Source organism: Pongo pygmaeus, chromosome 1 (assembly GCF_028885625.2).
Source record: "Pongo pygmaeus isolate AG05252 chromosome 1, NHGRI_mPonPyg2-v2.0_pri, whole genome shotgun sequence".
In the NCBI taxonomy this organism is placed as follows: domain Eukaryota; kingdom Metazoa; phylum Chordata; class Mammalia; order Primates; family Hominidae; genus Pongo; species Pongo pygmaeus.
This window is the reverse complement of record NC_072373.2, coordinates 199,818,006-199,835,059: the sequence shown is the minus strand read 5'-3', so window position 1 is coordinate 199,835,059 and position 17,054 is coordinate 199,818,006. Positions and strand designations below refer to the sequence as shown.

At 39.2% G+C, this 17,054-nt stretch overlaps 1 protein-coding gene across 50 annotated transcripts in view; it reads right to left on the bottom strand.

Annotated features, from left to right (window-relative positions):
- Nucleotides 1-17,054, bottom strand: part of PUM1 (pumilio RNA binding family member 1) — a 133,693-nt gene that overhangs the window by 40,132 nt on the left and 76,507 nt on the right. For 10 of the 50 annotated variants that reach the window (XM_063666735.1, XM_054465557.2, XM_063666823.1 and 7 more), the window contains exons 8-11: nucleotides 16,354-16,425; nucleotides 9,343-9,436; nucleotides 8,083-8,199; nucleotides 2,666-2,817 (exon numbers count right to left, since the gene is read on the bottom strand). In XM_063666735.1, coding sequence (XP_063522805.1) covers nucleotides 2,666-2,817; nucleotides 8,083-8,199; nucleotides 9,343-9,436; nucleotides 16,354-16,425 — 435 coding nt within the window. The remainder of the gene's footprint in view (nucleotides 1-2,665; nucleotides 2,818-8,082; nucleotides 8,200-9,342; nucleotides 9,437-16,353; nucleotides 16,426-17,054) is intronic. The other 40 variants (XM_054465578.2, XM_054465602.2, XM_063666831.1 and 37 more) reach the window with 6 other exon arrangements.

Sequence of the window (17,054 nt, the reverse complement as noted above, 5' to 3'; positions counted from 1 at the left end):
CAGCTATTAGTATTATTCTTGTTCACTGTATTAGAGCTAATTTTAAAACATGGTAATTACTTTAGTCTTCCAAATGCATAATAATTTGGCAGCCATTTAAACAAAAAGATGATCACACATATACAGACTTATCCACAAAGAGCAGTTATTAAGAAATTTATTTGCTAGGTGCAGTGGCTCACACCTGTAACCCCAGCACTCTGGGAGGCCAAGGTGGGTGGAACACTGGAGGTCAGGAGTTCGAGATCAGCCTGGACAACATGGTAAAACCCCGTCACTACCAAAAATACAAAAACTAGCCAGGTGTGGTGGCACGTGCCTGTAATCCCAGCTACTAGGGAGGTTGAGGCAGGAGAATCTCTTGAACCTGGGAGGCGGAGGTTGCAGTGAGCAAACATGGCACCACTGCATGCACTCCAGCCTGGAAGACAGAGCAAGATTATGTCTTAAAAAAAAAAAAAAGAAAGAAAGAAAGAAAGAAATTTATTTAATAGGTCAGGCACAGTGACTCATGCCTGCAATCCCAGCACTTTGGGAGGCCGACGGGGGTGGATCACTGAAGGTCAGGAGTTCGAGATCAGTCTGGCCAACATGGTGAAATCCCATCTCTACTAAAAATACAAAAATTAGCCAGGTGTGGTGGCACACGCCTGTAATCCCAGCTACTCAGGAGGCTGAGACAGAAGAATCACTTGAACCCAGGAGGCAGAGGTTGCAGTGAGCCAAGAGCTCACTGCACTCCAGCCTGGGCAATAGAACTAGACTCCATCTCAAAAAAAAACAAACAAAAAAAGAAATTTGGCCAGGCGCAGTGGCTTACACCTATAATCTCAGCACTTTGGGAGGCCAAGACGGGTGGATCACCTAAGGTCAGGAGTTCGAGACCAGCCTGGCCAACATGGTGAAACCCCGTCTCTATTAAAAATACAAAAATTAGCCAGGCGTGGTGGTGGGTGCCTGTAATCCCAGCTACTTGGGAGGCTGAGGCAGGAGAATCGCTTGAATCCTGGAGGCAGAGGTTGCAGTGAGCCAAGATTGCGCCATGGCACTCCAGCCTGGGCAACAAAAGCAAAATTCCGTCTCAAAAGAAATTTATTTTAACAGATCACTCATTCTGTCAACAAATTATTTACTGACATTTCCTTATATATATGGTATGAGAACTGTATCTGTTGCCAAGAAAATCACTTAATAGTGTCCAAATAACGGGGAGAATTTCAAGACCTGTTTTTTTTTTTCTATAATTGTGTGGAATCTTAAAAAAAAAAAAAAAATTAAACATACACCCTCTGAGTAAGACTGATGTCAAGCAAAAAATTCCTGTTTGGATCATTTAATATATTCATATATGAGCAGGGTGTTTTGTCTCAAATGACAGCTTTTATCTGACAATGCGTATCGAAGCCTAAATGCTGATTTCATTTGCTCCAGAAAAACTCCATTACTAGGAATTTTTTCCAAGGATAAACTTATGTAAAGGATGTTAATCAGTCTCATTTAAAACACCAAAATACTGATATAAATGAAATATCAAATATAATAGTCAAAATAAAGTATCCTTTGGTGGATTTAAATGTACCTAGTAAAAATGTCATTTAAAAGAACACTAAATAACACAGTAAAGTATGAAATCAGAATGTAAAACCACGTGGACAGAATAATGACAATTTTGTAAAATATTAAATAATAAGGCTAAAATAACAGATACCAAACATAATAGCATTGGTTTTCTGACATAAGGATTTAGGGTAATTTTTTTTTTTCAAGTTTTCTAGTTTACCACAGTTTCTATCAATAAAGAGGTGTTATTGGCCAGGCACGGTTGTCACGCCTGTAATCCCAGCACTTTGGGAGGCCGAGGCAGGTGGATCACGAGGTCAGGAGTTTGAGACCAGCCTGACCAACATGGTGAAACCCCGTCTCTACTAAAAATACAAAAATTAGCTGGGCATGGTGTAGCGTGCCTGTAATCCCAGCTACTCAGGAGGCTAAGGCAGGAGAATTGCTTGAATCCGGGATGCGGAGATTGCAGTGAGCTGAGATTGCACCACGGCATTCCAGCCTGGGAGACAGATAGACTCCGTCTCAAAAAAAAAAACAAAAAAAAACAAAAAAAAAAGGTGTTACTCTAGCAATCAAGGAGGAAATGACCTGTTTAAAAAAATAAAAGATGTAGTTTTGCAGTTTACCGTCCTTTCTCAACTCAAATAAAAAGCTAACACAGATATGATAGTTTAACATTTACATCCAATCCAATAGGTACTATAAATAAGCAGTCTAAAAATCTAGTACCCCTGCTTTAGTGTCAAGCCCCTTGCAAAACCCTGAAATGATCTGAAAGTGGTGCTTAGCAAGCAACTACAGTATGGCAGAACAAAATTTTACTATAACTTTGAAGATCCACTTTGCCACTTGCAGCTAAGCAATTTCCCTACAGGTGAACTGGTTAGTATCATTACCCCACCTAGGTACAATAGTGTCTAATATATAAAAGACATTTCATAAGAGTAGTTAAATCTGAGCCTGAACTCAGACACACACACACATATACACAAGAGGAAATTCATGCATTCACAGTGTTTTTCTATTAGGCGCAATATCACCTATTAATTATCCACAATACTACAATTCCCACTTAGAAGAGGTAAATTTTGTCTACATTTACCTGCTGCTGTCCTTGCTGAGCCTGTGGGGTGGTCTGTTGATTAGCTGAATTAGTTGCTGCAGCGGCAGCAGCAGCTTGCTGCTGGAAAAGACTGGCAGGGTAGACTCCCCAGGGAGTAACTCCATAATACTGGTGAGGGACCACAGCTGGGCCTAAAAATAGCAAAGGAAAGGTAAAGAAAGTCTGAACTACTGAGGCTCATCTCAGGCTTTCCAAAACTACACCTGACTCAATAGATCCTACTGTAAAATATTAACTTAAAAGTATATATTAATTTATGCTAGCTAATCATTAACTCTTTTTAAAGAATAGTAAACATTATATGAGATCCTTACACCAGTCTTCTAATATAATCCAGGCCTAGAGGAAGAAGCAGTGAGGAACGAAACATTAGAAAACTAAAAGGGGGAATCATTGATAGAAGGGGTTCAATTTAAGAACAGACGGAGGATGTAGCATAGATAGAGACAGTATCTGTTGGTAGAAGGGAGTAAATGGAGGGTTTGTGTGCTTAAAGTGATGGAATAGAACAAAAGGTTAGGATGTATCCCATGTTCAATGATAAGAATGGCACCTAAGGTGATTTAACGGAGTGCTGGTGTTTCATTAACTCCAGAAAAACGAACATCTATCAGTCTGACAACAAAACCCAGACACTCAACTGAACCTCCACTGCAACTTCAAAGCTGCTGTTACTGTTTGTTTTTGGGTTTTTTTTTTTTTTTTGAGACAGGGTCTCTCTGTCACCCAGGCTAGAATGCAATGAGGCACTCTCAGCTCACTGCAACCCCGACCTCCTGGGCTTAAGTGATCCTCCCACCTCAGCCTGCCTAATACCTGGGATTACAGATGCATGCCACCATACCTGATTAATTTTTTTTTTTTTTTGTAGAGGTCTATGTTGCCCCAGGCTGGTGTCAAACTCCTGGGCTCAAGCGATCCATCTGCCTTGGCCTCCCATATTGCTGGGACTTTAGGTTTGAGCCACCAGGCCTGGCCCCTATTTCTATTTTTAAAGTCACAAAGGCATTCAACACAACTACATTCAGACACTGATATGTGAAATTTTAAATTTAAGTCAACGTTGAACACAAATAGAAACAAAAAATACAACACCTTGACTTGTTACAGACCTGCTGAGAACCTTAAACAAAATTAAGCATTCTCTGTAACCCCAGCATTATGGGAGGCCAAGTTGGGCAGATCACTTTGAGGTCAGGAGTTCGAGACCAACCTGGCCAACATGGTGAAACCCCATCTCTACTAAAAAAAATTTATAAAAAATTAGCCGGACGTGGTGGCAGATGCCCGTAATCCCAGCTACTCGGAAGACTGAGGCAGGAGAACTGCTTGAACCCAGGAGGCAGAGGTTACAGTGAGCCAAGATTGTACCACTGCACTCCAGCCTAGGCAACAGAGCAAAGAGTCTGTCTCCAAAAAAAAAAAAAAAAAAAAAAAAAAAAAAAAAATTAAGCATTCTGCTTTAATCCAAATTATCTGTTCATTTTCCTTGGCAACAAAGTACAGCTGCAGTCAGCCACATAAAGTACACAACAGAGACAACAAAGTTATGCAGATAACAACCTAAGTGTGGCAGAAATCTAATCATAGAATTCTATGACGAAGCTGGTAGCAAGAAACACCAAAGACACATTTGCTAACCAGGAAATGGGCTCAAAGTCAATTCTTCAAATCTGCTGAAACATATCTCCAAGCTGAACTTCCTTAAAGCAGAGAGTTAAATATTTCCAACTTGATTCATTAACAGTAACCAAACCCTCCTTACACTGAAGTTCTGAAGAGCTGTTTAAAATATTACAGCTACTCTGATGCAACAGCTAATTCTGGAGAAACACATACTTCATTAAGCCAAAATAAATAGACACATATTCTTGTTTCCCCATTTTAAGCTTCTAAAACACAAATAAGTCAAATTGTACCACTGCCCAATATAAATATGTTTTGACATTTCTAATTTGGTGTTTTCTATACCTGTGGGCTTAGAAAAGATTAAGAAGCTCTGTTTACAAGAAAGGGTGCACACTGAAACACTATAGCTGGGTACGGAATAAAGGTATTGCTAAGAAAAGCTGTTACACTATGAACTATTTTATTATAAGAAGAAAAGGGGTTAAAACATTTTTTAATTTGTCAGAAACTGAACAGCCCAAAAGCCATGTATTCAAGTTAAAAAAAAAAAAAAAAAGAGTGATAGAGCCTCATACTCATCTGATTAGTGTCTATAAAGCAGGGTGGTCTTGGGCAATTAAAGAAAAAAATAAGAGAAAAAACACAAAAAAAAGACCCTAACTGTGCCTTAGTTTCCTCACCTGTAAAAATGGGTGAACAGGTAGAGTGTTCCTTAACCAAAGTGCTTGGGACCAGAAGTGTTACCAATTTCAGACTGTAGACTATGTGTGTGTGCAAGAGTTATCTTGGGGATGTGACCCAAGTCTAAACACAAAGTTCATTTCTGTTTCATATACGCCTTATACACATAGCCTGGGGGTAATTTTACTTTTCCATTGGGGATGCTGAATAAATGAACTGTGTGTTATCTATGTGCCTGTGGTTTTGACTATGACCCATCACATGAGGTCAAGGTCAAGCGTGGAATTTTCCACTTATGGTGTCATGTTACTACTCAAAAAGATTTTTAATTTTCAGATTAGGGATGCTCAACCTGTAATACATGTTGGGAGTACAGCCGTATCTACCTTGAGTGAGTGGTTGCAACGTGCAATAATAGTCCCAACACTCTCCCAAAAGCCAACAAAAGCGAACCTCTACTGGGCAAGGACTGCTATTACCATTAACATCTGCATTATTCTCTAAATTTTCTCAACTGGCATTTCTACTACTGTACTCTGGTCACACGGCCTAAGGTTAAATTTAGGAAAACATCCCAGGGCAAATCAACTGAGGTTGGCACATCAGGATGCCCACTTCAATTCCTGTGTGACTGACACCCTCTAAGAATACACATTTTCATAGTTTTAACAGTTAACATTTCCTGTTATTTGTGAAAGTATTAACTCATTTTCGCCCTGGCTCAACTGACATATACAAAAAACAAGATTCTGATCACCAAACTACCATCTCAGTGACAGCAGCAGTGTTAACCCTAAGACCAGTTCTTTGTTTCAAGTAACATAAATTAGTAAAGACTTCTAAAGAAAGTACAGAAAAGACAATTCAAGACAGACAGCACAAGCATTCTATATACTACAGTGAAGCACATGCATGAGCTTTGGAGTTAAACCTGGTTCAAACCCCAACTCCATAACATTTAAATTGTGTGACTTCAAATGAGACAGCTCTCTCTAGGTTGGGCGCAGTGGCTCACAACTGTAATCCCAGCACTCTGGGAGGCCAAGGCGGGTGGATCACTTGAAGTCAGGAGTTTGAGACCAGCCTGGTAAACATGGCGAAACCCCATCTCTAATAAAAATACAAAAATTAGCCAGGCGTGGTGGTGGGTGCCTGTAGTCCCAGCTATTCAGGAGGTTGAGGTGGGAGAATCACTTGAACCCAAGAGGCAGAGACTGCAGTGAGCCGAGATCGCACCACTGAACTCCAGCCTGGGGGACAGAGCAAGACTCAGTCTCAAAAAAACAAACAACAAATAAGGCAGCTGTCTGAGCCACAAATTTCTAATCTCTAAAATCATCATCTGACAAATCATATGAAAGAAAAGCATTCAGGACAATGCCTGACAAAAGTTAAGTGCTCAATAAATATTAATGATGGTTAGCAGAGATCACTCTCCTACGAAGAGCTTTCTGTTTTCCCCCAAAAGGGGAATGGACCACGGACAGACAGATGACCCTATGTTAACTATGTTCCCATCATAACCATGCCAAAATGTAAACAATTTTTTTAAAAATCTAAGAAATTCTAGGCTACATTTAAGTTCATAATTGCAAATTACATGTTACATAATAATAAGTAAAATTTCAAAGTAATAGTTAGTCATGATTAACTTGACTTGGAGGGATCTTCCCCCAATGAATATCTAAACTGGAAGGCATTTTGTTTGTCCTAATGTTGAATTCAACCCATCATACATTTATGGTCCCATCACAGTGACAGTAACTGTGCAACACAGAGTCAAATAACAAAGATGTCTGTCTTTTAAAAATCTAGTCTCAAGGGAAAGAAAAAAACACTCATAGGCTGGGCACAGTGGCTCATGCCTGGAATGCCAGCACTTTGGGAGGCCAAGGGAGGAGGATTGCTTGAGCCCGGGAGTCTGACACAACACCAGCCTAGGCAACACTGGTGAGACCATCCCATCTCTCCAAAAATTTAACAATTAGCTAAGTGTGGTGGTGCACAGTAGCCCTAGCTACTCAGGAGGCTGAGGCAGGAGGATCCAGTGGGCCCAGGAATTCAAGGTTACAGTGAACTGTATTCATGCCACTGCATCCCATCCTAGGCAACAGAGTGAGATCCTGTCTCCAAAAAAAAAAAAAAAAAAGAGAGAAAGAGCAAAAAAAAAAAAAAAGAGGGGAAAAAACTCATGTATACATCCCACAAGCAAATAAAAACAGTGTAGTAATTAGCCAACTAGGGAACTTCACAGGCAAAGAATGGGAAAAAGAGCTTACTACAGAAGACCACAGTGACCAAAGACAGGGGCCTAAACCAGTGCAGTATCTGCAGCAAACTAAAATCAGATCTGTATTGCTACAATGTACGGTGTTAGCCAATGGCAGTCCACTAGGAAGGGAATTGGGTGGTACATATGTAGCGACCTGTATGAGGCATGGTGATAGAGCCCTATATGCTGTGGGTCCCAACCCTAGCTAACCCACAGAATTATCTGGAAGCTCCTTAAAAATACTGATTCCAAGGAACAAAACACCACTACCTCTACCCCGACTCCAAGTAAGTTGTAATGATCAGCCATGTTTGGTAATAACTGTAGTATGCCATACTAGGGTAGAAAAAAGGGAAATCAATAAAAGGTTTAAGCAGAAAGATGAAGAGGTAAGATCTAAGTTTGAAATCATTTTCTTGAACAATTTAGAGGGGAAGAGGAGGTGAGAGGGGCAAGGAAATTAGAAATACATTAGAGACCAGTAAAAGTACCTGAACTATATGATAAGACTAGAGGTGGTAGGAGATCTGGGCAACGGGAGAAATTCCCAAAATATAAATGAGCATCTGGTGGCTCCATGGATCAAAAATAGATATGCAAGGGGTATGTGATCAATTTGCCTTTGAACATTTTCAAGTCTGAGGGGCCTATGATACAGCTACAGAGAGATATTAAGCTGGCAGGTAGATGGCACTGAAAATCTGGATAATCTTCACTGGAGACATGGATTTGGGAAAGAGTATAAAGAATGCACGCCCATCTCAAATGACTTTTCAGCAGGTGAGAAAATCCCTCATGCAGCAGAATGTCTCACCTAGTGTCGCTGCTGCAGCCAATCCAGCTGTGTAGGGGTCCGTCCCTGGGGGAGCAGCGCTGATGATGTATGGATTGGGGACAAACGCAGCGGGAGCTAAACCTGCTGAAAACATACCTGTCAGTAAAAACAAACTTGACTAAAACTGCAGCCCTATCAAATACCTACACAGTTTGGCTATTCACTCCAGGTTGTAGATAAGGAAAAAATGAAAAAAGAGAAGACGGGACAGGTTGAGGGTAAAGAGAAATTTTAAAAAGATAACTGCTATACTAAAGATTATAATGAAATGTTTATATAGTCAAATTTTACCTTTGCTAAAGAAATATTTAACTTAAAACTGTATATAGTTATAAATTCAGCATAATTTCTAAAAGATTATTAAAATTGCAACAGCCTACAATAGAACAATTTTAAAGACTAATATTAAAATGGGATGAAGTATTTATTTCTATTTAAAACAATTTTCCAAACAGTTTTCATGAAATAAAATGTATGGGTATTTATAAAGATTACCATCTACAACTATACATTATCAGACCCAAGGACTTTATGCCTGGCCTTTATTTATTTAGGTTGGAAGTAAGTATATTCTTCTACAGCCTATCGCATCCAAGATTAGCTATCTCCTTTCTACTCAATCATGCCATTTTGACACATTAAAAAAAAAATTCTACTTCTACTTGTTTACACTTAATGCACTCTTATTTCTAAGAGACCTTAAGAAGGTCCAGGGGAAGAAACGTTTAGGCAGTACAATGAATACATCGCTCAAAACTTAACAACTGCTACAGGAAAAGGGCAAAGCTACTTTAAAATCGGTAATTATATGAGAATACTTTTAAATTTTTTCAATGCATACTTACTGGAAAATGGATTTATACTGTTTGTTCACAAAATGAGAATCTGATATATTTACAGTCTATAGAACCACAGCTTATTTAATCAATGTCATCCAAATCTTACCGAAAGAGCTAATGGTAGTCACCAGTCACTACTGTGATAAATACTTTAAATCCTGAAACAGCTGAGGTAGGGCAATGGCTGAACACTGAAGAAATTTTATAATGCGGGTCTACAAGCTATGTCAAAACTAATGTGGCTGGAGACAACTGGACAAAAGGAAGAGGCCACTTACTCTGTCTGAGGGATTTGTCTGAACTTTTATAATCAGTTTAAATTACTGGGTTTCACAGCAACCAGTTATCCTAAAATGGCGGCCACACCTATCATGAAAGAGCTATGGGCTTAAGGACTTACCGATGTGCGGCTGATGAGCAGCTGCCAGTGCATACTGCTGCTGCTGAGCAGCTGTCAACTGCTGGACAGCAAGCGCATTAGGTCTTTGGAACAGCTGAGGCAAGAGGAAAAACATGGTGTGGTTAGGGAAACTGTCTTACAAAATCATTTAAAAACCTCTCTGACTAAAAATTTTAATAAACACTTGTTTAGGCATGACACCTTAACAATAAATGTTCTCACACTCTACTTCATTCTCATGGGATTAAAATGTTTCATACTTCTGTTCTCCCTGTCTTTCGTTACTTCAATTTGCTGTGTCCTGGTTCCATGAGCTGACCACTTCATAGATTATATGTCCCCTGAATCACAAACACACACTCTCTCACACACACACACATATATGAGATATCTATATCTATATCTATATATCTATCTATATATCTCATATATATGCATTCAAAGGCCCTAAAGATTATCAGGTCTACAGGTCCTGCCTGATCCAAGGCAAAGTTAAAAATCAGACAAATGTACTACCAACTGATTTGTCACATTGCCCCTAGTGCTGAATCTCCTTTCAGTGCTTTCAAGACCCCACTAACAACTGAATTAATCCTCACCTACTCACATTTTGGAGAAGAACATGAAAAGTGTTCACTTCATCCTCTGAGCTGCCTCTTCCTGGGAAAATGGTATTGAATAACTTCCTCAACTAGTAGCTTATCCTAATGGGTAAATTAAGACACCTGCCCAACTTTCGGGAGCTCCAGAGTCTTCTGGGATACTATTCTTTATATGTTAAAAATAAAACAGCAGAAACACAGCAGCTACTAACAAAACTTGGATTATGAGCTCACACCTAGCACACTTCTTAGTTCTAAAGAAAAGAAAGTTCAAAGGCCTTAACAACACTAAGAACGTCTTATGATTCTACGTTAATACAAAACCAGTCATTCACTCATTAATTCAACAAATATTTATGAAACAAATGATACCTGCTAGGCACTGTGCAAGGAACTAGGGATACGACAGTCAATAAAACAATACATAATCCTGCCCTGATGGAGATTACATTTTAGTATGAATAGTATTGGTATAAAGAAAGGGGATGCCAGTAACCTAATTTGTGGATCACCTTAATGGGCCTCCTTCCAAGGAGTCATACTGAAGACTTCAATGTTTGCTAAAATCAGACTGAAAGCACTTACTGAAGTGACCTCCCTGGATAGGACCTTCAACCTACCTGCTCTTCCTACAGGATTTTTCAACAGCTCAGCTGACATTGCTGGATGATGTTTAACAGACACCATGGATCTTGAATTACAGATGTCCTCATAAAGAGACCTGATTGTTTCAGACATTAGGAGATAATGTCATTCTAGCAACTCAGCTTAATTATTGTCATGACTGGACTTACTCTTATCTTAGGTGGTGGAGAGATTTTATCCTGAGATTTGGCTACCCTCTACACCTCAAACATGAGGAGGCTAATTTTAGATTAAAAGAAAACAAAAAGTGAATACTTTGAAGGTATTGGCCAATTTCACCTGTTAACTCTTTAGTCTTGGTCTCTGCTTTTGGAGTATGAACGTCAAAAGTAACCATGCACAGATTTCAAAAATACTTTAGTTTTTTTTGTTTTGTTTTGTTTTCCCCAAAAGTTAAAGAAAAACTTCATTGCGATGCTGGTAAAAAAGAAACAGTATTACTAAATATCAAGTCTTAAAAAGAAATAGGGGAACTGAATCTACTGACAGACATTATCAAAACATTTGTCCTCCAGGAAGGGAGCCAGTCAAGACTATTTGGTAACAGTGTGCTTGTGATTTCTGCAAGTTGGTTTCACATTTCTGTTTTACTAAGATGTGTCTCACACAGTATTCCCTCCAACAGGAGGCAGTCCACCCAAGAGGGGCAGCCAGGAGTGGGAAAATAAGTAAAACAGTAGAAAGTTACTTTTAAATTATTTCCAAGGTTGTGAAAACATCTCATAGTTCCACTAAATATGTACTGCCTCTTCAATGGGTTTCTGGAATTTTCTTGGCCTAAAACCTTTTGCAACATTTAACATATCAGACACTGCTTGTGCTAGCTGCTTCTCTCTACCCTTCTTTGCCCTACTGCAAACAAAAGAATTCATTTCATTCAACAGATGTTTTTCGAGCACCTATTATTAGGGAGGTGCTGTGACATGGAACTGGGGAAATAAAGACAGTATGTTCAGAACACAACTCTTAAGGGTATCTCAATTTACTAACCAAAAACAGTAGTCCACTGCCATTCCATCTGACTTAACCTCACTTCATATATTTTTGTTTGTTTGAAGAGTCGGAGTCTTACTCTGTCTGTCACCCAGGCTTAAATGCAGTGATGTGATCATGGCTCACTACAGCCTCAAACTCCTAGGCTCAAGCAATCCTCCTGCCTCAGCCTCCAAGTAGCTGTGCATGTCACCACGCCTGGCTTTTTTTTTTTTTTTAACTTTTTTGTAGAGATGAAGTCTACGTTGCTCAGGCTGGTCTGGAACTCCTGGGCTCAAATGATCCTTCCACTTTGGCCTCCCAAAGGACTGGAATTACAGGTGTGAGCCACCACACCTGGGCTATTTATTTTTTTAATATTACATGTAAGTCATTTTATGTATGTGTACCATATCTGTAAATATACATGGAAATACATGGCATGTGGGAATACCACAAAAGTAATCATTCCATATAACATTAGCTTGTGGTTTTCACCACCACATTAAAACATTTTGAAAGCAGGAACTATTACTTTTAACTAAAAGCAAACAAGCCTTACAAGAGACCCCATATAGCCTATGTTTGAGAGCTGATTAATATCTTAGTAATTATGGTGAACAGAAAAGGATTTTCTTGAAACCATTTTGCAATAAACAACTTAACAAAAGTAAATTATACATCTACAGCAGACAGATTTGATTACAGAACAGATTACAGCAATTTTGGCACATTCTCTTTATGTAAATGGTGCAATATTAACTGGAAATACAGAGTATTCAAAACAAATTGGGTAATTGGCAAGTGACAGATTCCAAAGGATCCTGAAAAACTCACACAAATGCCATCTGCTGGGCAAAGCACTGAGCTCTGCTAACATTTTCATGTTTTTCACAAAGCAAGCGAATATCTCATAACTGAGAAACAAAATACTGTGAGTTGGGGGAAATGCTTAAAGGTCAGTATAATGATAAACGTGACGCAGTTAATTATAATTCACTTGGGTAGATTTCACAAGTTGTTCAAGAGTCTGAATGCTGGGGAAAATGTATCATCTACTTCAAGCATATCAAGGTTCCTAATAAATACTGAAGGCATAGTTTAAGAAGTAGACAAGCTGGTTTGCCTCCTTTCTCTGTCACTTACTATATTAAAAACAATCTACAGGGCTCTTATTCCAGAAAGGAATCCAGGCAGCCAAAAACACCCAATATAGTGACTGACATGTAGTTGGCATCTTATAAAAGATAGCTACTACTATTATTACTGTTGTTGTTATCAATAGCAGTTGCTGACATAAAAAAATTATGGCTTTTTTTCCTAAACCTGGAGAAGTAATGTCTAAATAAGGAGTTAGTAAATGCAAAAGACTACCGCCACCACTCCCCCCTGGCCACTGGCCACAATAAAAGGTACTGCCAGCCTTGACTTTTTTTTACCAGTTTAGACTATATACATAGTAGACAGGGGTTAAGAGCACTGACTCTGGAGCCAGACAGCCTTGGTTTCTATCTCAGCTCACCAGTGACTTGCTATGTCACCTCTGGCAAATCGTTTAATCTCTCTGTGCCTCATTCTCCTCTTCTCTTTAATATGACAATAAAGATAATATGTAACACGGCAGGTTGTTGTGGGGATTAAAATTAACACATGTAAAGATTTATAAGAGTCCTTTATGTGTGATGTTCTTTCTGATGAACGGGGAGAGCACCCCCAACAGACTCAACCCTTCTGAGAGTCACCCTTTACAGTTCCTTCCCAGAGCCAGGCAGCCCAAGCAGACCAAAAGCAGAGGGCGGGACTCCTCCTAGTCTGTATTAAGAGTAGAAATCAGCCAGGCAAAGTGGCTCACGCCTTTAATGCTAGCATTCTGGGAGGCCGAGGCAGGCGGATCACCTGAGGTCAGGAGTTCGAGACCACCCTGACCAATATGGAGAAATCCCATCTCTAATAAAAATACAAAACTAGCCAGGAGTGGTGGTGCAGGCCTGTAATCCCAGCTACTCGGGAGGCTGAGGCAAAAGAATTGCTTGAACCCAGGAGGTGGAGGTTGAGGTGAGCCGAGATGGCCACTGCACTCCAGCCTAAGCAACAAGAGTGAAACTCCATCTCAAAAAAAAAAAAAAAAAAAAAAAGAGTCAAAATCTCACTGCACCAAGACCACCAGCTGCTATCAGTGGGTCACAAAGATAATAGGGAAGAAAGAAAACCATTTTTGTTTTTATGGATGAGTACTTTCTGCATTATACTACTTTAAGAAAAAGCTATGTAGTTGAATTTGAAGGTGAGACAACTCCGCCTATTAAAAGGCTCTGCGTTTCTAATACAAAGTTCAAAAGAAACAGCCTGAAGCTAGAAACCAAAATAATAGTTATTTGCATAGCTTGTACTAGATGACCTTCAAACAAGTCCCTAAACTTCACTGATTTTTTTTTTTTTTTTTTTTTTTTTGGAGACAGAGCGAGACTCTGTCCTCGGGGCTGGAGTGCAGTGGTACGATCTTGGTTCACTGCAACCTCTGCCTCCCGGGTTCAAGCGATTCTCCTGTCTCAGCCTGTGGAGTAGCTGGGATTACAGGCTTGCGCCACCACACCTGGCTAATTTTTGTATTTTTACTAGAGAGGGGGTTTCACCATGTTGGCCAGGCTGATCTCAAACTCCTGACCTTGGGTGTTCTGCCAGCCTCGGCCTCCCAAAGTGCTGGGATTACAGGCATGAGCCACCGTGCTTGGCCTCTTATGTGTAAAAATAAAATAGCTGCCCTACCTCATGGGCTTGTTTTCACGGTTCACAGAGAAAATCCCTTCGAAACAGTAAAAGCACTATATCAATGATGGAATTCTAAAATTTTAAGAAAAAGGTTTATTTTGGAGTCATTCCTCAGCATATGAAATTTGTGAAATCTTGTTACTGTTTGAAGCTTCTAGATAAAAGCCCAGTTTATACCAGGTTATTTGAACTACTGCAATGATCAACTAATGATTACAAAGATTTTTGGTAGGCGCATACAAATTAAACCATGCTGCTAAACTAAAAAAATCATCATCATCATCATATCTGTGCATTTCTTTGGCAGATGAAGAATCTGATTCCAAAACATATGATTTCTAAGGTCCTAGGGAAGAACAAAACACATCCCTTCACTAAGTATTATTAATACCTTTTGAGAAAAACTTCACCATAAGTAAAATTTGAACGAAGTCAAATAACAATAGAGGTAAGCTTCAACTGATCAATTATTAGTCACTCTTTGTCAGTTACTATACACACGACACTTGATAGAATAATCATTTGTAAATTAAACAGAAAGTTGAGCATATTAAATATCTACATTAAAAGTATATACACACTTGGCCTCACAAGAATGACATTTAATCACACTGCCACACTTTTAACAACACATACCGATTTCCACTCCCCTGACTGTGGTCGTGCAGGAATGAATACCATACTTCAACTTTCATTTTCAGAATGTTGAATCTTTGTTAAAATTCATGCTTAACAGATGAGAGTTTTAGTACAACAGTGTCCAATTTTGTGAAACATACTACATTAGGCTATTTTTAGATTAACTGAATTCTAAATAAAGATCAACAATACAATTAATTCTATGCTGATATAATCCTGGCTTTGGTCTGTGCCACGTTTGTAACATAATACAACCTAGTAATAAATTTTTTTTTTTTTTTTTTTTTTTAAGATGGAGTCTCACTCTGTCGCCCAGGCTGGAGTGCAGTGGCATGATCTCAGCTCACTGCAACCTCCGCCTCCTGGGTTCAGGTGATTCTCCTGCCTCAGCCTCCCGAGTAGCTGGGACTACAGGTGTGTGCTACCACACCCGGCTAATTTTTGTATTTTTAGTAGAAAGGGGATTTCACCATATTGGACAGGCTGCTCTCGAACTCCTGACCTCATGATCTGCCCGCCTCGGCCTCCCAAAGTGCTGAGATCACAGGCGTGAGCCACCACGCCTGGCCAAAACCTAGTAATAATTTTCTAAACTGCATTTAAGGAAACAGGCAACTGTATAGCATTCTGTAAAAAATAAATACTGCTCCAACATCACAGTACAAAATGGGATGAACACATTATGCATGAACTGCTCACAGCTGTTTTCCAGCATTAAGAAGACAATGAAGTGAATTTGAGACAAAGGAAGAACATTTTAGAAATAACAACGAGCATTTCAAGCTGACAAAATACTCCAAGTCAGAGGTTCTGAACCCAAGATACTTGTACTTGAGTGGGTAATACTGCATCTTTATCTCATGCACATCTACCTGAAATTTAGCATGTTCTTCAATTATGATTGTAGACAACAAACTACATTAACTTTAGCAATACACCTATGACATTATCACAAACAGAAATCACATATACTTTCATGTTACTTTACAGTTGTTACAAGTATCTCAAAATCTTGTTTATGCTCATTATGACAGCTAGTACATCTACTTCTATTTCATGCATCATATCATAAATAAGTAAATATATAATTAACTTTGTTTTTAAATATGACAGCTATTTTTATACCACTGGTTTCCTTTGTAATCCTACTTTATACACTTTAAACATTATTCTGAGAAGTAGTCCACATGGTTCACTTATTAAAGAAGTTCACGGCACACACAAAAACAAACAAAAAATAATTAGAAACTCCTGCTCTTATAAATAAACCTTAAAAGAGTTAAATTCAGAGTGATTAACAGTGACCAGACAACCAACTGACTCATCAAAATCCCACGTCACAGCTAACAAGAACTAAGTTTGCAATGAATTAAATGAAAATTACCTTTTCCCTATTTGCAGGCTGCTCCATGTCATGTATCTCATTATAGGCTGATAATAAGTTTGATGAAACCAGCTTATTACACCAAATCAAAGCCAAGATTGGAAGAAAATATAACAAAAGAGAGAATTACTTATTTTGTCAACCTCCAAACCAGATTCCTATTCTAAAAAATCACAAATAAAGCAAACCTACCATTTGCAGCAAACAACTCTAAACCAAGAAACATGATCACCTTTGATGCTTATTTCAGAAAGCCAAGATAAAAAGAGCAGAATGTGCAGAAAAATATGTGCTGCACTAGATCTCTGGTCCAACCCTCAAAAATATGTGCTGCACTAGATCTCTGGTCCAACCCTCACAATCATCAGTACTGTCTGAGACTCCCAGCTGGTTCTCAAGGCCTCCGGGACTCAATTTTCAAAGGCATCTGTACCTCCTTGTCCTCTTCTACACTCATCTTCTACTCTCTTCAGCCTAGGACCACACCACGGTCATTCCCAGCTCCATACCTCTGCTCTGACCTGCAACAAAATGTATTCCACCTGTCCTTCAAGTCAGTTGCATGCAACCTTTGTCCTCATTGAGCCCTCCCCTTGTCTGATAGGATTCAGAACCCATTAATTTAGCACTTAGTTCCCCAAATGTTCCACTACTGTTTCATTCAGAACCCAAGGTTCCTAGAAGGACACAACAGTCAACAG